The sequence below is a fragment of the Pipistrellus kuhlii genome, unplaced genomic scaffold (genome assembly GCF_014108245.1).
Source record: "Pipistrellus kuhlii isolate mPipKuh1 unplaced genomic scaffold, mPipKuh1.p scaffold_m20_p_13, whole genome shotgun sequence".
NCBI classification, from domain to species: Eukaryota; Metazoa; Chordata; class Mammalia; order Chiroptera; family Vespertilionidae; genus Pipistrellus; species Pipistrellus kuhlii.
In genome coordinates, this window is record NW_023425438.1 from 38,538,433 (window position 1) to 38,560,888 (window position 22,456).

The 22,456-nt window shown below is 47.9% G+C and overlaps 1 protein-coding gene across 1 annotated transcript; it reads left to right on the forward strand.

Moving 5' to 3' along the window:
• The first annotated feature begins 292 nt into the window (after positions 1–292).
• On the forward strand, positions 293–21,156 carry ACTG2 (actin gamma 2, smooth muscle). Its single transcript, XM_036435736.2, has 9 exons — positions 293–422; positions 8,788–8,949; positions 9,383–9,511; positions 12,738–12,848; positions 13,130–13,214; positions 15,086–15,247; positions 16,079–16,270; positions 18,030–18,211; positions 20,937–21,156. Exons 2-9 carry the CDS (start codon positions 8,824–8,826, stop codon positions 21,078–21,080), a joined length of 1,131 nt encoding a protein of 376 aa, XP_036291629.1. The 5' UTR covers positions 293–422; positions 8,788–8,823; the 3' UTR covers positions 21,081–21,156.
• Positions 21,157–22,456: the final 1,300 nt, after the last annotated feature.

Below are 22,456 nucleotides of genomic sequence, written 5' to 3' on the forward strand. Positions count from 1 at the left end.
GGCCCGAGGAGGAGGCCGGAGGGAGGGTGGCCCACTGCCATTCTTGGTATGGTTCTCCCTCCAGGAGCTGGGCTGCCTCTGGCCTCACTCTGGGCAGCTTATAAGGCCTGGTGTGAGCTCTGTTTATGCGAGGACAGCCTAAAAGGAACAAATCCGCCAGCACCAGGGATGTTGCTGCTCCAGTCCTTCTGCATACATTTTTCAAATGATAATTCACTCTCCCCAACCCCCCTACCCCCACCTCCCCAAGGCCGGTTTATTGAAAAAACCGCCTTATATGGTAATATTGCTAACACACCGTCAGCTGGCCTTTTTAGGGACTCTGTGTAAAGAAGATCCGCCTCTGGGGTTTTATATTGCTGGGGCGTGGGTGCCAGAGACACACCAGCCCTCAGTCATCCGGAGACGGACCTCTCCGTTCGGTGAGTACTGCCGGCTCTGCCTCCTGGGGCCGCCTGGCCCCCCGGGTGCAGGAGGCGCCTCCAGATTGGCCTGGCGTCCATGACGCCGGCCCTGGTCACCCGCGTCAAAGCCCTCAGTGGACCGGCGAGTGAGCGCGCTGCTGCCTGCTCTGGCCCTGGGACGGCCCCGGGGCAGGGCTTTTCCAGTCCGGACAGGCGCTCCCGGTCCTCGTAACGCGGTGATGGCTGGGACACAGCCTCCGCGGCCTCTACCCGTCCTGCTGGCCAGGGGCAGCGCAGGCCTACACTCCCCTGCCCTTGGTCACAGCTCCGGGCGGGTGGGAGACTGTCTTAGGCGAGCGGATGCTGTTCAGAAGCCCTGCTCCTTCTCAAGGTATTTAAATCAAAGCTAACGACGGCCCCCGTGACGGCGAGGTGTCTGCGTGGGGACTAAGAACGTGTTTGCTTTCCTCCTCTGGGGGTCTCCTGAGCTTGGGGGAGGCGAGCAGAACCTGTGCTCCCTCCCCGAAGGCTGCGGTCACTGGGGACGGGGGGAGGTCCGGGGTGGGGCAGGAACCAGAGATCCACGGCATCGAGCAGTGTCAGGGGCGGGAGGATCATAGGAGCCCACTGATTCCTTCTCTGGTGAGCGGCTTGTCCCAAAGACACACCCAGCTGTGAAGCCACCTGCCAATGCAGTATCCACCACGGTCACGCGCGCGCACACACACACACACACACACACACATGTGTGCAGGTAATTAAGAGGAACGTGGGACCTCAGGGCCGAGGGGAAGGGCTCTGGGGCAGGGAACCCAGGACGCACGGCGGGACTGAAGGGGGGGCAGGGTCCAGTTTTGGAGCGTCCTCAGTGTGGGGAGGGCCAACGGGCAGTCGTCGAGTTTGCTCCGGTGATTTCCCACTTTGTGTTCGGGGTCTGCCCGCCTCTCTTTGTGGCTGAGGCGGAAGGCGGGGTGGTGCAGGCCCTGGATGCAGGCGGTGGGCCACCGAAGTGACCGAATGACCTCAGTGTGCTGCCCTGTAGAATGGGAGCAATAGCAATCCCACCTACCTGGCAGGGCTGACGTGAGGGTTAAATGAGATGATTCATGTAGCAGGTGCTCAGCTCAGTGATACCCGGGCCTGACCCGGACTGCTCAGACTTTAAAAATCACCTGGAGGGCTTGGTAAAATACAGTTTCTGATTCAGGAGGCTGGGGCAGGGCCCGCTGATTTGCATTCCTAATAAGCTCCCAGGTGATGCTGAGCTGTAGGTTTGGACTGCGCTTTGCATAGGGAGGCTCTAAGCAGTGGTTCTCAACCTTCCTAATGCCTCCGCCCTTTAATACAGTTCCTCATGTTGTGGTGACCCCCCACCATAAAATTATTTTGCTACTTCCTAACTGTAATGTTGCTACTGTTAATGAATCGTAATATAAATATCTCTGTTTTCCAATGGTCTTAGGCTCGACAGTAGCGGTTCTCAACCTGTGGGTCGCCTTAGAAAGGTTGAGAGCCACTGCACTAAAGGGTTGGACAAAGGGGGGCTAGAGAAGAGTGACAGCAAGAGATCTGCCCTTTGACAGGGCTGCTCTGGCAGCTCTGAGGAGAGTGGGCTGGAGCAGGGCAAGGGTGCTACTGCCTTGTAACATGTCCAGGGCTGGTGGTGCAGGGTGGCATGGAGAGAGAATTAAGACATCCTGGGGATTGGTTGGGAGGGAGGAGGGAGGAGTCGGGGTGTCGGGCATAGACTCCAGGGTGGTGGTGCAATTCACTGAGGGACCATTCCAGGGTAGAGAGCAGTCCTGGGGGTAGAACTGAGGTGCCCAGGGAGGGCATGGGGTGCAGATGCCCACAGGCAGCTGGCTCTGTGCACTTGGAGCCCAGGAGAGGGGTCCAGACTGAGCTGGGAGAGTGAATGAGCGGCCCAGGCAAAAGCCTGCAGAGCAGGTCCAAACCACAGACTCCGAGGGTCAGAAATACCACTAACCAGGGGTTGTTTTCAATGGAATTAACACATACCAACCAAGCCCAGAGACCCCGCACTTAATTAAAGGTGCTGCTAGAAGTTTTCGCGGGAGGAATGTTTTTCCTGAAATGATTTCTCTCTGCCAGGCTCTTTGAGCACATGAATGTGCACGTGTGGGCAATTTATGACAGGCAGCTGCTCACCTGTCATTTAAAACTGCCCCCCCCCCCAAATATTTTCCCAACTATTCTTCGAAGTCTCACCTTCTTAGCGACCTTCCTTTAAGGGTGTAAACTTGCTGCTAATTTCGAAAGACGTCTTTGGAAGCTGGTGTAAATTCAATTTTCGATAATCGTTGATTTGTGAAGCGGATCATTCAACTCCTCCCAATACTCTACAGCACATGTGTCAAACACAAGGCCCGCGGGCCAAATCCGTCCCGCCAGGCCTTGCAATGTGGCCCGCACCGCGCTGTCATCACTGCACTCTGCTGCGTTTCCATCACAATGACAGTTTATGACTGTTCAATAAACCATTCGGCCTGCGATTTAGGCTGGATTTTAGATTTTGGCCCCTTCTCTGATTGAGTTCGACACCCCTACTCTACAGACTTCACCCAGGGAGCCAGTGCTGATGGGGAAGAACAGGGGAGATAAGAAGAATGATTTTAGTGGCCCTTTGCACAGGGATGAGCAAGCTTTTCCTGTAGAGGGTGAGGTAGTAACTATTCTAGGCTTTGTGAGCCTAAAAGTCTCTAGTAGCAGCTACTGAACTCTGCCCCTGGAGCAATAGCAGCCATAGACAGTGAGTGAGCAAACATGGGCATGGCTCTGTCCCCATAAAACTTTACTTAAAGGCACTGAAATCTGAATTTCCTAAAACAATTCTCTTTGGCTTTTTGGCAACCATTTTAAAATGTCAAAACTGCCCTACTGGCAGCTCAGTGGTTGCGCACTGACCTATGGACCAGGAGGTCATGGTTGGATTCCTGGTCAGGGCACATGCCCAGGTTATGGGCTCGATCCCCAGCACGGGGCATGCAGGAGGCAGCCAATCAATGACTCTCATCATCGATGTTTCTGTCTCTTGCTTCCTCTCCCTCTCTTCCTGATTTTTTTTTAGAGAGGAAGGGAGAAGGATAGAGAGTTAGAAACATCAATGAGAAACATTGATCAGCTGCCTCCTGCACACCCCCTACTGGGGATGTGCTTACAACCAAGGTACATGCCCTTGACCGGAATCGAACCTGGGACCTTTAGTCCTCAGGCCAACGCTCTGTCCACTGAGCCAAACTGGTTAGGGCTAAAATTATATTTTTTAAAACATAAAATGTCAAACCATTCTTAGCCGGTGGGCCAGATACGAACAGGCCTTAATTTGCTGCTCCTGATTTACAATTTAGGAATCGGTTTTGTTCCCATTATTTTAGTTGATCCATCGCCTTGGGAGACAGACGTTAAGGTTGCCAGTTCATAGTAGAGGAAACTGAAGGCCAGAGGAGACCTGGGCCTGGGCGGTGGGGAGGGGGCGCGGGCGGGAGAAGGGCCAAGAGGAAACGGGGAGGGAACTCAGGCCAACCCCCCCAGCGGCCGGTAGGGGGATCCTGCCTCTGTCTTCATATTTGCTTGGGCTGGGGCGGGGGTGCAAGGAGATGAGTGAGTGAGCAGATTCTTTACATTCAAGTGCTTGGCGTTTGGAAAGGAGGGGCAGCTGTGCTTCTAGTTTCCCCAAGTCCTCAATGAAGCCCAGATGTAGGACGTGCTGACGAAGCCAGAACACTTCCCTCCGCTTTCTGCGGGCGCAGAGCGGTTGTGACCCCAGGAAACCACAGGGCCTTTGGCTCTGGTTCCTCTGACACGCTCCCATCTAGCCACAAGTTACCAGCAAGCAGCTGGGGAGGGTGTGGAATTCCTCCCGGCAGAGGCATTCCAGGAGAGTCTGGCTCCTGGGAAAACCTTTCTTCCCAGGGCAGCGTGGGGCCCTCCCCCGGGGAGGCCCACTCCAGGCCAGCAGCCCTGACCCGCCCTCGCCCCCACCCACCCACCCATTTTTAATTTGGGCGAGCCTTCCAGAAAGCAGATTTAAACCCACCCAAAGTGCTGCCGAAGGCCGGCGCTGCTGACAGCTTGAAGTTGCTCTGTGGCTTGTCTCAGCTGCTGGGAAACAAAACCCAATGCCCTCTTTCTGTGTGTGGGCAGCTCAGGGGGAGACTAAAGGGTTCGCTGAAAAGCCAGACGGGTTTGAGCTATAAATCGAGAGAGAGAGAGAGAGAGAGAGAGAGAGAGAGAGAGAGAGAGAGAGAGAGGAGAGAAATGTTGAGGGGACCCTCTAGCACAGTGGTTCTCAACCTTCCTAATGCCACGACCCTTTAATACAGTTCCTCATGTTGGGGTGACCCCCAACCATAAAATTAATTTTGTTGTTACTTCATAACTGTAATGTTGCTACTGCTATGAATCATAATGCAAATATCTATGTTTTCCGATGGTCTTAGGCTCTACAGCAGCCGTTCTCAACATGTGGGTCGCCTAAGACCATCGGAAAACACAGATACTTACATTAGGATTCATTAACAGTAGCAACATTACAGTTATGCAGTAGCGAAAATAATGTTATGGTTGGGAGTCACCCCAACATGAGGAACCCTATTAAAGGGCCGCGGCATTAGGAAGGTTGAGAACCACTGCTCTAGCAAGACAGCCACGGATGTGGCTCTGCCTCTTGGCCACCTGCTGGCTGGCTTTCAGGGTTGTTTTCCCCTCAAGGTGGGCCCCTGCGAGAACACGGAGACACAGCTGCTTGCTGGGCCGCTCGTGAAGAGAAAGCTGTCCCTGCGTGGTCCTCAATGAGGCCCCCGTGACCAAGCTGTCATGATACCGGACCGTGGGGACCTGAGGATGCCAGGGGCAGCGCAGACCAGGTCGGGGAGGGGGCCTCTCAGGTGGGGGTTGTCACCCGACATTTGTCATCGGACGTTAATTGAGCACCACCTACGTGCTAAACACCGAGGCAAGTGCAGCGGCTCAAACCGTACATGCAGACATAACCCTGGCCTAGGAGGGGCCCAGAGCCTCGGCGACAGGAACACAGACCCTTTTGTTTAGGGGCTTTTGCTGCCAGCAGAGCTGGAGAGATGAGAGGCAGGAGAGAAAACACCAAACATGGAGACGTTGTGAGCGTTTCGTTAGGACGTGAGGCAGGGGCAGCCCGGGCTCTGGAGCTGCCCCGGTGGATGCCGGCCACGCCTCTTCCGGCTGGGCGGCGCCTTCTCTCCCTTCTCTTCGACTTAGTTTCCAAACCTGTGAAGTCGACATAAAAACACCCTCCCTCAGGGCTTTCGCGAGGACTCAATAGACAATAGATTTGTAGTGCCCCATAAAAATTTTTTTTTTTAATGCATTAACCAAAAATGAAATGTTTCACCTGACCAAGCAGCTGGACCTTTTCCGCTGCATCGGACACCCTGCCCTCTCTGCTACGTGAGCTTACAAACCGATTTACTTCTTCTTCAGTAACTTTTTTTCAACATTAAAGCTGTTTCTCAATTTGGTTATTTTAACCAAAGCTGTGATGAGCTGGCTCTCGGCCAAATCTTTCCATTTACCCATGAGTGTTTCCCAGGGGTAAATCAGGCACTTTTATATCAAAAGTAGTTCACCGGGAAAACATTACAATCATTAATGAGTAGTGACGCAAGAATACACTGTATCTCACATACTCACACTTTTGCCCACCCTGGACATTATACACAAAAGATGTACATATTCATTTTAAGGCTTTTAAACAGCCTTTTTCAAATTCACCTTCCAAAAAGGAGTGCAGTCTAACACGTCAGCAGTGAATGCAAGCCCACTCACCCCCGCCCCCCGCTTTTTCCAATGAGGGTGACCCCCAGCGCTGGCCACAGCACCCCAGCCAAAGCTGGGTCAGCTTTTACCGTGGCCACAGCACACGGCTGACCGTGGTGAGACCCCGGGCCCCGCCCACAGACGCTGAGCTAGAGCTTTCCCGGTTTGGTTACTTAGACCCGTGGTCGGCAAACTGTGGCCCGTGAGCCACATGCGGCTCTTTGGCCCCTTGAGTGTGGCTCTTCCACAAAATACCACGGCCTGGGCGAGTCTATTTTGAAGAAGTGGCATTAGAAGAAGTTTAAGTTTAAAAAAATTTGGCTCTCCAAAGAAATTTCAATCGTTGTACTGTTGATATTTGGCTCTGTGGACTAATGAGTTTGCCGACCACTGCCCTATACCTACTGCATCTTTCTCCCTTAACGATGTGTTACGTTGATTTTAATTATAAACTATTCACCAATAAAGTCTCCTAGTAAAAATGTGAAACAGTACAGCTGGCACCTCCTCTCCCAGCCCCTTCCCACCTCCAGAGGTAATCACTGTGGTCAGTCTTAGACTCCTTTCTCCATAACCTTTTGCTGTGTTTATATCCACAAATAGAAACTTATGGAAAATGCACCATCTTGTTTTCACAGCTTGTTTTAAAAAATAACCCACACAAATGGTTTCATGATGTACATTCTATTCGGCAACTTGATTTGTTCACTCAGTAGAATGTTCTAGAAATTGAGCCATGTGAGCCCATCACAGGCCTGGATCCTGTTTGCATTTCAGCACAGTATCCCATACTTTGGGCTTTTGGGTGTTTCCAACTCGTGTGTTTCTCTAGTTAAAGATGCCGGTTTTCCCACACCTTTGCCAACGTCTATTATAGAACTTTGTATCCTCACACTCTGATGCATCTTGTTTCACTTGCACTTCCCTGATGACTAGTGAGGCTGTGCATCTTTTCATGCAGCTGTTGGGTGTTTGTATTGCCTTCTCTGTCAATTATCCTTTAATTGTCTTTGTTTTTCTTTTGAGCCGTTTACGTCTTTCTTAGTGATTTGTTTTATACACACACACACACACACACACACACACACACACACACAAACTCTAGGGGCCCAGTGCACAAATTCATGCACCTTGAAAGGAACTGTGGGCCACGAGGCTTCAGCAGGCACAGGGGCGGGGTCTGGGTCCATCCTCTGCACCCCTGCCTGGCCCCTCCTGCAGCAGCCCCCAGTCCCCTGTCTGCTGGCAGCCCACTCCCACCACCGTTGCTCCCATACACTGATGGCACCAGCCCTGCTCTCACCCACTGATGGCACAGAGCTATTGGGGTTGGTGCCAGTGCCGGGTGGAAAGAATTTTCAGTAACCACCAGAGGCTCACTCTGATGACAACGACCAGTGCCCTGCCTTGGTCTGGCGCCCTTGCTCACCTGCTCCACTATCCTGCCATGGCCAATGCCCACCATGTTCCACACACGCTCCCTGGTGGTCAGCGCACATCATAACTGCCAGTTGTTGGGTTGTTGGGTTGTTCCCGTTGTTCTACTGTTTGGTCTATTTGCATATTAGCCTTTTATTACATAGGATGTGTATATATATATGTGTATATATGTGTGTGTGTGTGTGTGTGTGTGTGTGTAAAACAAACCTTTGTTTATTATATATATTAATAATCCTTTGTTATATGTGCTGTACATTCTTTCAACTCCCTTCCTAACCTTCAAGCCTTTTAAGATTCTCTCCATTGGATTAAAGCTTTGTAGCAGTTTGGAGCTTTTAAGAGGCAAGTAGCTGTGTTTGCTAGAGCTGCCATAACAAACTATCACTGCCCGAGTGGCTTCCACAACAGAAATTCATTTTTTCACAGTTCTTAAGGTCAGAAGTCCGAGATGGAGGTGTTGGCAGAATTGGTTTCTTTTGGTTTCTTTTGGCTTGGAGATGGCTGCCCTCTCGTGCCTCCTCACAGTCTCCCCTCTGCATGTCTCTGTCCCAGTGTGCTCTTCGTATAAACACACCCATCCTATTGGGGTAGTCATATTGGACACAAGTCACATTGGGTTAATGACCTCATTTTACCTTAATTACCTCTGTAAAGGCCCTATCCCCCCCACACACACACACTCATACTCTGACTGGAGGTTAGGACTTCAACATATGACCTTGGGATACACAGTTCAGCCCATGTCAGCAGGGGAGGGAGAAGGGGCCCAATTGCCAGGGACTGGGAGGCCAGGTCCACATGGTGGCTCCTGGAACTGGGCCCTGGCTGCAGGTGGGCTCAGGCCTCAAAGTCAAGAAGACCGTCTCCAGCCCTAACCAGTTGGTTCAATGGGTAGAGCATGGGCCTGCAGATTGAAGGGTCATGGGTTCAAGTCCAGTCAAGGTCATGTACCTTTGTTGCAGGCACATCCCAGTAGGGAGTGTGCAGAAGGCAGCTGACAGATGTTTCTAACTCTCTATCCCTCTGTCTTCCTCAATAAAATATATTTTTAAAAAGAAGAAGGAGAAGACCGTCTCCAACATGTTCTTGACCATCAGTTGACTAGTTCTCTTCTCCCTCAACCCCCAAGGTGCTCCAGCCCCTGGTTCACTTGCCCACACTCACCATGTGCGAAGACGAGACCACTGCACTTGTGTGTGACAACGGCTCTGGCCTGTGCAAGGCTGGCTTCGCAGGAGATGACGCCCCCCGAGCCGTTTTCCCTTCCATCGTGGGCCGCCCTCGCCACCAGGTGTGTGCTTGTCTGGACACAAGGCTTTGAGACATTAGGAGTGAGCACTGCCTTGTGGAGACTATGCTGAGACTGTGTGTGTGTGTGTGTGTGTGTGTGTGTGTGTGTGTGTGTGTATCTGTGTGTATGTGTGTGTGTGGGGGGGTAAGGTAAGGAGAGGAAGTGTGTGGAGGAACTCTGCTTTCTCTCAGAAAATGGCATTGTTTTAGGAGAAAAAAGAGAGACAAGCTTACAAGAAATCCTCCACCTTCTCTCCTTCTCTCCCTCATCCCCTCATCCACTGGTGTCTACCTCACCGGCATCTCCTGCTGTTCTGTTTCCTGGAGAAGAAGAACATTTTTTCCTGCTTTCATCTTCCTTCAGAAAGCCTCTGATGCCTGAGTCCCCTGAGGGGGCCCTCAGCCAGCTCACACCGGCCTCTTCTGTGTTGCAGGGTGTCATGGTGGGAATGGGCCAGAAAGACAGCTACGTGGGGGATGAGGCTCAAAGCAAGCGAGGGATCCTGACTCTCAAATACCCCATTGAGCACGGCATCATCACCAACTGGGATGACATGGAGAAGGTAATGGTCAACTCCCCTTTTAACATGCTCATCTTAACGATAAAACATCGTTGTGACCCTCGTATCTCACGGTCTTCTGTGCCCTGTCAACTCTTCCTCTAAAATGCTTCTCACATCCCTCTTTCCTTCCCGTCCATCCCCATGGCCACACCCAACCACGGATGCTGGCATCTCCCACAGGACTGCGGCCAAGGCCTCCTGACTGGTTCCTTTGATTGGGTGTCTCACTCACCCCGTTAATTCTCTACATGGCCGCACAGCTTCTCTTTCTAGAACCAGGTCAGATCCTGTCATTCACCTCCTCAGGAACCTTCAGGAGCTCCTCAGGGACCAAGGGAAGGTCCCTACCTTCCTGTCTGGATCTGAGGACCTCCCTGGTCCTGCCGAGTCCCCAGCTTCCTCCCTCACACAGCCTTCACGCTAACCCAGCGCTTCTTCCTTCTTCCAAATGCTGCCGCGGCCCCCTTTTAATATTCCCTGCCTTGACCTCAGAGAGGTGCGTTGATGCTATATTATGATGATGATTCTCTAATGAACATCGTAGGTAAGATTCTCTCGGGGGTTTTCGAAGCCCTCTGTGTGTGTGAGAAAGTGTGGGGAAGGAGCACTTCTTAGAATGTAGCCTGTGATAACAAAACCATGGGTGCAAAATGCTAATAGAACCTCTTAAATATTCTTTTGATAAATTCTGTTGACAGTTGTCTGGGCGTTCTTGTTTTGCACTGACTGCCTTTTGAAATGTAACAGAGGGCTTATTGAGCAGACTGCCACTGGGAATAAAGAAGGTTGATTTGAAATCTGTAATTCACTGTACATTTCTCCAAATCCTGGATTCGGTCACTCTGGATGTGAGATAAATAGATAAAACACAATAGCTTTGACCTCACACAGTGGAACCGTTAAGAACACAGACACGAGCTGGTGACGGGGGGTCTGGGAGCAAACCCGTCCCTTCAGGCTCAGTTTCCTTGTTTGTGGAGATAAAAATACTTTCCTCATTAGGCTGCTTGGGAGATTGAATTAGGTGAAGACAGTATAATCCCAAGGTAGGGGACATACTTAATGCTCAATAAATGGCACATACTATTTGTCTATACCTGACAATATACAAATAAAAAACATAACAAAAACATTTTATTCATAGTAATAACGATAGGAACTCTTTTCTGTTATTGTTAATCCTCACCAGAGGAAAAAAGAAATTGTAATATGCACAGACATAGCTACCACAAGGTTATTTACAGATAAAAATGGAAGATACCATATGAATAGTAATATGATTAAATATATAATGACATATGATGAAATATTATATAAGCATTTAAAATAAGTGATCAATATATTAAAATAAATTTTTACTATGAAAATGAAAATAATTTATGTTGAATTTACTGAAAAGTTGTAAGAAACAAAACTGAATATGGAAGTATAATAATAATAATATAATAATACATAAAACAAAAAGTACATGAAATAAGTAAATGGTGATAGTGATAAATTTGAAATTTGATAAGGGTGAAAGGTTAAGAAGAAAAAGTCAATTTTTTGTTGAAATATGAGAGATTTTTATTCCATTAAAATTTTTTTTTTCTAATTGTAACATTGTTTTTAAAGTACATTATAAAAACTCAAAAAAAAAAAAGGGGAGGGGAATGAAGTGCAGATGTTTGCATTACAGAATGTTTTACAAAGTCCATTTTTTAAAAATAATGTACTTTAACGACTGTGAGTTGAGGGACTGAGATGTGCCTGGGAACCCGCACCTGTAACAGTTGTCCCAGGTGATGCTGGGAGAAGGCATCTGGGGACCACATTTGAAGAAACACTGACATCACCTCGTTCAGACTGATTGCCACCTCCTTCGTGCCACTTGTGGGAATGGGCCCCTGCGTGTGCCATTTCCTCTGCTGGGTGCCCTTCTCCACCTCTGCAGACTTCCTTTGCCTGCAGGGTCCACACACACACACCCCTCCCCCCAACGGAACGGCCTCTGCCTCAGTCTTCACTTAAAATTTGTATTTTGTCTTTTTTGCTAGTCCTTCTCCACTCTTTCTCGAAACTAAAATCTAGGGGCCGTGTCTGGTTCATATCTGCACTCCTCACAGTGAGCACGGACCTGGCACACAGCCTGTGGCTCGCAGCTACGTGGGCACGGTGGAATCAATGCTCCTGTGCCCGCCTCTGAGAAAACCGAAGCCTCGGGTCCCTGGCACTCTTTGCCAAATGCCTCCGAAATAAAAAATGAAATCTCTCTGAAACTAAGAAATAACAAACTCCTGTTTGTGGTCCTGGGTCACGGAAGAGGGACCTGGACACAGAGAGAAGAAATAACTTCCTTTAAAGCCGTGTTCTCACTGAGCGATGTGCCTCCCAGGGGGCCTTTGTCTGTGTCTGGAGACATGTTTGCCTGTCACAGGACAAAGAGATGCTCCCGGCATCTGGTGAGTGGGTGCCAGGGATGCTGCTAACCATCCTGTCATGCCCAGGTCAGCCCCTGCGACAAGGAGTGTCCAGCCCACAGTAAAGCCCTGAGGTAGAGAAACCCTGCTCTGCACTGCCGGCGGCCGGGGCGTGATATACAGAGAAGTTTCAAGCACAGCTGTTCGTTCCCAGCAGGAGACAGTATACTCCCAGTTGGGGCTTGAGAGTTAATTTATGGAAGACCTGCTTACAGAGATGTGCACAGAAAGGGAACCAGAAAGGGGTGTTAGCAACAGAGGGAAGCTCTTACTCCCCTCTCCTGGGGGTGACGGAGGTAGGAGGTGCGCAGGGAGGGCAATGCCAGTGGTGAGCGCTGGAGCCCTGAGAGAGGGGCCACTCAGCAGGAGCTGTGCTCATGAAGGGCCACACTGTCCCCAGGAGGAACGCACTCCTTCCCTCTCCAACCTCTGGCTCCTATCTTCTAGAAGCCAAACATAGGCAGAAGCCAGAAAGCAAGGAACACAAGATGGAGGGGGCCTGCCCCCCCGACCCCCCAAGGCACAAAGCAGGGGAGAGAAAGGAGTCCAGACGGACACAATCAACATGCTAAGTATATTGGCCCCAGACCTGAGTCCTGTCTGGGACCCTGTTTATAACCTCTACATTTCAATCAGAAATTCCCAGGGTGACCGTTCTTTCCAGATCCAAGAACACGGAGCCATACTCCCTCTGCACAGCGTGTCAGTTGGAGTCTTCCAGCCCGCTGGGAAGACTGCTGGACTCAGCTGACTTTTGTCCCCAACAGATCTGGCACCACTCCTTCTACAATGAGCTGCGGGTAGCACCTGAGGAGCACCCCACCCTGCTCACGGAGGCGCCCCTAAATCCCAAGGCCAACAGGGAGAAGATGACCCAGGTGAGAGGCCAGCCAGACCCTGGCCCAAGAACGGGACGTGGACACTCAACCTGATCCTTTCCCCCATTCACACATCGGTGCCACAGGAGTTTTTGAAAACCTGCCGTGTGCATAGTTCATGCCAGGCCCTAGGGGAGGTGGGAGAAGGGTAAATAGGTATAGTTCCTACCATTCATAAGATTCCAAAAATAAAAAATATATATATTCCAAGCCCTTTTGGGGGGCCAGGAGGTGCTGTGATTCCTGCTGGACAGCCTTTCATTTTGCATTGTCCCTTTCAGATCATGTTTGAAACCTTCAACGTCCCTGCCATGTACGTCGCCATTCAAGCCGTGCTCTCCCTCTATGCCTCTGGCCGCACGACAGGTGAGTGACCCTGTTGTTGTAATCGCGCCCTTTCTGACTTTAGAGGGCGGAAGGGAAAGAAGTTCCTGCTCAGAAGAATCACAGGGACGGCCAAAACCCAGGGGACACCTCGCACTGGGCCAGCAGAAGGGAAGCCCATGTGGAGGGCAGTATGCCCAGTGTAGATGGGAAGGGTTTGCATGAACAACCGTGACTGGTACACCCAGCAAGGGCCATTCCCTCACAGGGGTCAGTCTGGGAGCTTGGACACACGTTCCAACAACACTGGGATGTCTCTGCTCATGAAGCAGGTTAGCAAAAACTGGGATGGCGGATATGCAAGTATCCTTGGTGGAGAAAGGTGCTCAGGGAAACAGAGAGAGCTTAAAAATAAACGTTTTCCATAGGGACTTGACAGCTTGAATATCATTCAAACATTCACTCGTGTATTCTTTTCTGTGGTCCCTTGTTTGCTTGGGTTGGGGTTTTTCTCCCCCTTACTAATATTCATTCATGTATTCATTGAAATGTTCATTCATCCATTCATTCACTCATGCATGCACGCATCATCAGATATTTTCCAATCCTGCCCACCATGTGCAAACACTGCACCACGGACAAACAAGACAGATCCAGCTGTTGTGGAGCTCACAGTCTAGCGGGGAAGAGACAGAGTAAATGATAATTTCACTACAGGCGATAAGGACAACAATAGGGAAGTGCGGGGGTATACAGTTTTACACCCTGTGCTTTGCACTCGATTTTGTCGTAAGCATCATGTCTAATGGCCACTTGGAAGCCATTGTATGATGGATCCATTATTTATTTACTTATTTTACCATTTGTCTGTTGCTGGGCCTTTACCTTGTCTCCACTTTTTCTTGTTTAATATAAGATATGCTGTGATGGACATCCTTGTATAAGAGTAAGCTACTGGCCCCTGGCTATTTATTTTACCTCTGGTCCTTACTAAACTATCTTATTTGCTCTAATCATTTTTCAGCTGCTTCTCTTTTAAGTATACAACCACATCCTCTTCAAATAATGAAAATTTTGTTTCTTTTTAATAATAATACCTCTTATTTCAATGTGTCTTATTGCCATGGCTAAAGCACCCAGGACAATAGTAAATAATAATAAAATAATAGCATTATAATGTTTCCCCATCAATTATGATGTGGCTGTAGGATCAAGAGAGATAGCTTATGCTGAGAAAGCTTATTTCCCTTCATGGTTTGCTAAAATATTATTACTAGAGAATTTTAATTTTTTTCAAATGGTTTTTATAGTTCCTATGAGATCTAACATTCTAATTGCATGTGCATATGTGTTAGTTTGGTGCCTGAAAGATGTACAAATTACCCAGTCTCGCTTAAAGAATGTACAGTCTAGCCCTGACCAGTTTGGCTCAGTGGATAGAGCACTAGCCTGCAGACTGAAGGGTCCCAGGTTTGATTCCAGTTAAGGGCATGTACCTTGATTGTGCGCACATCTCCAGTGGGGAGTGTGCAGGAGGCAGCTCATCGATGTTTCTCATCAATGTTTTAACTTTCTATCCCTTTTCCTTCCTCTCTGTTAAAAAATAATATTTATATATATTTTTAAAAAGAATGTGCAGTCTAGATGCAAATTGATAAGTGTGCATTGTTGTGCAAGTGTTTCAAGGAGTACAAGAGAAGGAGACATTCTACTTGCTTTCCATAGGCCATAGTCTCATTTGGGAGAATAAATTGATGTGCATGCAAGAATATGATTGATTATTCCTCTGGTGGGTGAATTTTCTCAGCTACTAAAGTAAATACGGTCATTGAAAATCATGGGCAAATGATCCTAGGAAGAGACCTATGAAAGACAAGAAGAGTTTTAACAAGTCCTATCCCCTCTGTCCACAGGTATCGTCCTGGATTCAGGGGATGGTGTCACCCACAATGTCCCCATCTACGAGGGCTACGCTCTGCCTCATGCCATCATGCGCCTTGACCTGGCGGGCCGCGACCTCACGGACTACCTCATGAAGATCCTCACCGAGAGGGGCTACTCCTTTGTGACCACAGGTATCCAGCCCCTTTCCTGATTCTGAGTTCAGCTCACAACCAAATCTGATTGAGGACCAGAAGTTCCGAGGCCTGCTGATGAGAAGTTTGTGGCTACGTGTCCTCAAACTATCATGGGGTAGACAGGAAAGCTCTAGCCAGAGGCTGGGCCTCTGGGCAAGACCAGATAGTCAAGGCAACCTTATGTAAGAGGCAAGTTCCCAACCAATACACCCTGGGGAGGGAAAGAAGGCTTAGACCTACTTATCCTAAGCAGCACTCGCTGAGCCCTCCTTAAGTGTCCTTTCTCAGCATCCCTTCTTCCCAGGGACCTGCTACCTCTGTCCATCTCCACATCAGGATCAGAGCTAGTCTTCAGTAATGCTGAATGGTAGTAAGGTCTGGGGATGCATTTCATTAACGAGGGGCATTTATAGTTCATCTGGAACAAACAAGGTCTAACTATCTAAAGGGACGGTATCATGCCTCAGTGGCCACCCTGGGAATAAGAGTGTTTAGGTAGGGGCCTTCCTAAATTCTGTAAGATCACAACGTATAGGCCTTCATCTAGACCAGAAGTGTGACCTACAAAGCCCCCAGGAAGGCCTGCAGCACTCTCAGGGCAGAGTGAAGACAGCAAGGTGAAAAGCCCATGCAATGTTTTGCTTGGGAATCAAGACTTCAAATCCTCACTTTAGGAAGAGGAATAAAAAAATAAATAATAATAAAAAATAACATTCATCCTAAGACTGAATCCAAAGCAGAAGTAAGATGGAGGTTCTCATAGAGATCAAAATGTGACAACCAAACTAACAGAACTGAGTACCTACTTTCTGTCATTTCTACTTCCAGCTGAGCGAGAAATCGTGAGAGACATCAAAGAGAAGCTGTGCTATGTGGCCCTAGATTTTGAGAACGAGATGGCCACGGCAGCCTCCTCCTCCTCCCTGGAGAAGAGCTATGAGCTGCCAGATGGGCAGGTCATCACCATCGGCAATGAGCGCTTCCGCTGCCCCGAGACCCTCTTCCAGCCTTCCTTCATTGGTGAGGTGCTGCCCACAGTCCCTGCCAATCAGGAGGGCAGGGTGGGGGGGTGGGCGTGGGATGGAAAGAGAAATACCAGGAATTACGCTCACTTGGTTTATTGTTTATACATAGCCCATATTTTTCCAGGAAGCGCCAAAAATACATAAACAATGCAGCTAGGAAAAATCTAATTTTAAATAAAAGAGTAAGGAAATCAAGATAAAGGAGAAGGAATATAATATGAAACTAAGAATGAGGCTAATAAACAAAACACTCCTCGGACCGCTCAGCAGTTAGGTCATGAGGTTGAAATTTATAGTAGTAAACAGGATGGGCTTGGGGCAGACCTGGTTTTAAGTCCTGACTCTGCCTCATTAAGCCCTATCACCTTGTACATGTTACCATCTTCAAACTTCAGTTACCTTATCTATGAAGTAGAAATAATGATAAGACCTACTAAGTAGGGTTGTAACAAGGATTTTTTAAAAAAGAATAATACAAGGACAGCTCTTCGCTGAGGAGTGTATAAGGAGGTAGGCCTGTAGCAAAGGTTGATACACAGTGTAGTGGTAAATAGCAAACTGGACAGAGTGTCATAGGCCTAAGAAACTAGGGAAGACTTCTTAGAGAAGGTGAATATTTGGACAGAACCTTGAAGAATGATTATCATTTTATGGTATCCAGGGATGGAAGGAGTGCAGAATAGGGAATGACAGACAGTAGTGACTGTGGTTTGTGTAAAGTCATGGAGGTGTGAAATGTCGTGTTCTATGTGGGACATGATGGTAGAATTCTGTGTGTGTGTGTGTGTGTGTGTGTATGTGTGTGTGTGTGCATGCATGCATGTTGTATGTTTTCACACAGCGGGAAATGGAGTGAATGGCTGGACCACACAAAGAATGTGGGGGCTAATCCTATCAGCAATGGAGATTAGGCAGCAATGTAGCAAGGTCAGGTTTGTATTTCAGGAAGATTCTTCTATCTACTATGTGAAATTATATCATAAGGACAAAAAACTAGAGGTGGGAAGCCAGATAGGTAGGCATGAGCTGGTTTGGCATGTAGGAAGATCCCTGTGCCAGGCTAAGTTAGCTAAATGTCAACCTGTAGACAATGGAGAGCTATCAAAGCTGATATGATGGGTATATGCACACAATGAATATAAAATGAAATAAAATAAAATAAAATACTGACACAGCTGTATCATGAATGAAGCTTGAAAAAATGCTAAGTGAAACACAAAAGGTCATATGAGTCCATTTACATGAAATGTCCAGAATGGGGAAAACCATAGAGACAGAGAGTAAATTAGTGGTTGCCTAGAGCTGGGGAAAAGTAAAAGGGAAAATGGGGAGTGTCTGCTAATGGGTATGGGGTCTCTTTTGGGGGGGGGTGTTGACAATGTTATAAAATTATATTGTGGCAATAGTTGCACAACTCTGTGATTATACAAGAAACTATTAAAAAGTATACTTTAAAAAAGGGTAAATATAATGGCAAGTGAATTATATCTCAATAAAGCTGTGAAAGAAGATGATGCAATGAAAGTGTCCCTCTAGAAATATACCTCAGGCAACAACTTGAAAGATCCATCAAACAGAGAAAAACTAAAGGGAGGGTGATTACTAGTTAGAGGGTCTGATCTTAATGCATTTGGGAGATCATTAAGGACCTGAACTATCATTAATTGCAACCACCGAAGGGGGTCGCTTGAGGATCTGAAAGTGAGGGTGTTCATGAGTGATCAATGTTAACTAGAGACCATGATCTCTACTAGGCATGGAGTCTGCCGGAATTCATGAAACAACCTACAATTCCATCATGAAGTGTGACATCGACATCCGCAAGGACTTGTATGCCAACAATGTCCTCTCTGGGGGTACCACCATGTACCCTGGCATTGCTGACAGGATGCAGAAGGAGATTACAGCCCTGGCTCCCAGTACCATGAAGATCAAGGTGGGTCTTCACCCAATTCCTTCCATCCTGTTCTCTGTACAATGACCTGTCTACCTGGGAGATGCTCAGAGCCCAGTGGCCAGGTCTGTAGCTCAGGGGCCTCCTGGGTTCCACATCATCTTGGTCTGGGACAAATGTCATCTCAGGGGATTGTGTTCCTTGGGCACCGATGAGTTGGAGACAACGTCTAGCATGGGCTCTCAAACATAATCACATGATGTCATATGAGAAGGGGGTGAAAGAATCTGGAATGAAGAGAATATTGAGCTGGTTGAGGAAGAAATCGAGAGGGAGGACATAAAAAATAAAAGAGGAGGGAAATAGAGGGGCAGAAACTTTAAAAAGAAGTTGGGTGTTACCCCAAAGGAGGGTGAAAGTTTCAACAAGAAAGTTTGGCTATGGGGCAGGCTACTGGTTTGAACTCACAGGGACATTTCTTGATTCCTGGATAGTGTGTTGTCCCAATTTGGTCGTAGCCCTCCCCGCACTACTTCTTAGCAGGGCTTCTCACCTCGTTGGCCTCGGTAGGATGGAAGCCCACTTTGTCTTACTGCTTCTCTCCCCCCCCCCCCCCCCAGGCAATCAATAACAGTCCTTTTTGAGGGCTTCTAGGAACTTTGGTGCTAATGGGTTTAGAAGGAGTTGAGAATAGAATAGAGATAACAAATAGGTCAGAGTTATAGGTCAGACCAATAAAGTTGGTCTCTGGGGAGTAGGCCTGATCTGAGGAAGTATATTGTCTAGGTCAGTATTCTAAGAACCTTCTTCACAAAGGAAGGCTGCCCAGGCCTTCCTTCTGCCTAGCAGATGGAGCTCAGCACAGGGAAGCAAAGTGGGACACCAGAAAAGAGGTGAGAACTTGTGGTCCCTTCTCAGCTGGAGCCAGTGGAACAGCCTCATTACTGAAGCCTGCCACATGGGGCTTTTTACCAGGACCCTGTGTCAGGACACCACACCTCGCCTCACCCCCAGATTCTAGTTCATCGTGTCTGAGATAGTCCCACCACCTACAGTGATAAATGAGCACCAGTGATTTGATGCATATCTCCATTTGTGCGCCACTGTCCTGAGTTTAACAACATGTGCCAGCCTTCAAGGGGCCAAGGATCTAATTAGTGGACATAATCAACGAAAGGAAACTTAAATAAGGCAAGAGGAGGGGCAAGGGCACTCCAGGCAGGGGAAGTAGGATGAGCAAAGGTGCTCAGGGGTGTGTGTGCCTGTGTGAACATCCCAGACAAATTGGACAGCAGGATTTGTGCAGAGGAATTGGGGGAGATGTAGCAAGCCTCGGGGACATGCAAGAAGAAATGGGGGTGGGGGAGGGGCTGAGATAGAGGACTTCAAACCCAAGACAGCCCAGAGTTTTCTCACAACCAGAACTGCCCAGAAATAAAATCTGCTTCCTTTTTAGTGGCTCTGCCAGTCCTTGAGGTATTTACTCAAGGAGTGATAGGGTGACTTTTGTCTGCCTGAATAAGATAACTTCTAAAGGCCATTCTTTTTCTTTTTTTAAAATGTATTTTGTTGAATTTTTTACAGAGAGGAAGGGAGAGAGATAGAGAGTTAGAAACATCGATGAGAAACATCGATCAGCTGCCTCCTGCACACTTCTTATTGGGGATGTGCCCGCAACCAAGGTACATGCCCTTGATCGGAATCGAACCTGGAACCCTTCAGTCCGCAGGCCGACGCTCTATCCACTGAGCCAAACCGGTTTCAGCTAAAGGCCATTCTTATTCTGCAATCCTATGATCTCTGTAACGTAAGAAATCTGTAGAGAGATTTTGAGACAAAAAAAATCAATTTAATTTTTATTTTGTTCTAGCACTGAATTCTTAGACCCTTGATATTCTGAGAAATTAGTTGAAGAAGTGCAGTCCTTCTAGATCTACTTGTAGGTAGAGTTCAAAGTTGTTTGCCAGGACAATCAAGTTCTAGAGGCTAAACTCAGTGACAAGAACGAACAATGTATGTGTATGAATTTAAGAACTTCTCATGTACAAGTGGCTGTTGACAGATGAAGTTCAAGGGTTTGAGTAGATAGGCTCATACTCAGAAATGGAGGAAGCTGCTCATGTATTCAATTCCAGGAAGAGAACAGAACAGTACTCCCCCTGTAGATGTTGGTATTGGTCAGCTATTGCTGAGTAACAAACAACTATGAAATTACAGGGCACATGACCAATAGCATTTACTGCTTATGCACCTGCAGGTCCATTTGGAGTCAGCAGCTCTAGGTCAGAGTTGGCTAGCCAGCTCTGTAGGTCCAGCCAGCTCCCGTCAGGTCCATATCTCTCACTCATTATGGGACTTGGGCTGAAGGGCCAGCAGCCCCTTGGGGGAAGTTTTTTTTTTTTTTTTTTTTTTTTTTTTTTTTTTTTTTTTTTCATGAAGATGGCAGAGGCACAAGAGAGTATGCCTGTGCATGCCTGAAGAACATTCCAAGATCCTGTTTGGGTCATGTCTGCTAACATTTCACTGACCAAAGCAAATACAGAGCCAAGCCGAAGTCACAGGGTGGAAGAGTACAATCTTCCTATGGAGGGGTGGGAGTGAAGGTTTAAACAATCATCCAATCAACCACAAGGTTTACCGTTTCTTTTCTTAAATCATGGAGGCAGTCCTTTTCTGGGGCAGCCTGGCAGTTTGATGAGGTGATTTTGGGACCCCCTTCCTATTCCCTTGGAGACTGATCGTGACTCATCACATTTGCTCTTTGCAGATCATTGCTCCCCCGGAGCGGAAGTACTCCGTCTGGATCGGAGGCTCCATCCTGGCTTCTCTCTCCACCTTCCAGCAGATGTGGATCAGCAAGCCAGAATACGATGAGGCAGGGCCCTCCATTGTCCACAGGAAATGCTTCTAAAGTCAGAACAGATTCTCTGGGGATCTCCCTGAGACTGCTGTTACAAATCATGAAACATTAAAACCTGCAAGCCTTATTCCTGTGTGTGGCGCTCTTTCCCCGCCCCCTCCAACCACCGGCTATGTCTCACGCACAGTGCGAGGGCTTTTCACATTTTATTTCTAATTCACACATAACCCTGCGAGATAGGCACTATTATCGCCCCCATATTACAGATGAAGAAACTGAGGCTCAGAGAAGTTAAGGACTTGTTGAAGATCATCCAGAACCAAGATTAAAATCCAAATGTAGCTGACCCTAACGTTAGTACTCCTACCATATCACCTTGGTTCCTTTTCCTTGAACATGAGCAAGAATGAGGGCTGGATGACTTGCTGGGGGCGGGTAAGAAACAAGGGCTTTCCGAGAGGTGAGTCCATGCACAGAGAACAAGAGCAGAAAGAGAAACACGGGCCTATAGGATGGGACATAATGTGACCAAAAACGCGATGTTATTTGAATTGAAGTGAAGAAAGTTTATAGTGGGCTTATAATCTCTATGAGGTCTTTTGCCCTTGAGGGTTAGGTTGTATTTTGCCCCAGACTACTAATCAAGAAAGTAGTGCTCGCTCTCCCTTTCTCTCTCATTCTCTCAATCTCTCATTTGCTTCCCCTTCCCTATTCTTGGTCAATTCTATTTAATTTCACAAGTATTTACTGAATTTTTGGTAAATAAATCTACAATTACTGGGTAAGGCCACATGGAGTTTATATACCCCACAAAGATGACTCCTACCAATTGAGGTTTCATTGCAGAAAGTGGGAGACAGACATAAACATATAAGATAATGGTTTGAGGTGAAATAGAAGCACCCACAAAGTAGTATGAGGAAATAAGGGAAAATGATAATGGCTAATGTAGACTGAGTGTTTACGATATGCTAGGCACTAGTTTAAGAGCTAGCTTTACATGATTTCCTCATTTAGTCCTCACCACAGCCCTATGAGGCAGGTACTAGTATCATTCCCATTTTATAACTAGTTTACTAGTTAACTCTATCACGGCAGAACGAGAGCCTCAGTTCTGCCTGGTATACCCTTCTCTCTCTCCACCTATCCCAGTCTCACACCTGATGCGCCTGAGCAGATCTCACCTGGTCCATGAGCTTCCCAGAAATACCTGTTTGGAGACAGTGGACCCCATTAGAAGTGCAGGGACCTCAATGTCAGACATTCCTCCTCCACCTCCTCTGCACGTTCCCTCTGAAGGTGAGATGGAGAACCATGTTCTGAAAATCCCCCTAGAGGATTTATGTCTTAGGGTTTCACAGAAGCAGAACCTAAAATAAGGACTCACATGCAAATAATTTATTAAGGAAGTGCTTGCAGGGGAAACC

Coding starts and splice junctions, on each gene's coding strand:
- ACTG2 (XM_036435736.2), top strand. CDS start 8,824: ATGTGCGAAGACGAGACCACTGCACTTGTGTGTGACAACGGCTCTGGC. Junction 8,950..9,382: donor TGGGCCGCCCTCGCCACCAG/GTGTGTGCTTGT, acceptor TCTGTGTTGCAG/GGTGTCATGGTGGGAATGGG. Junction 16,271..18,029: donor CTTCCAGCCTTCCTTCATTG/GTGAGGTGCTGC, acceptor GATCTCTACTAG/GCATGGAGTCTGCCGGAATT.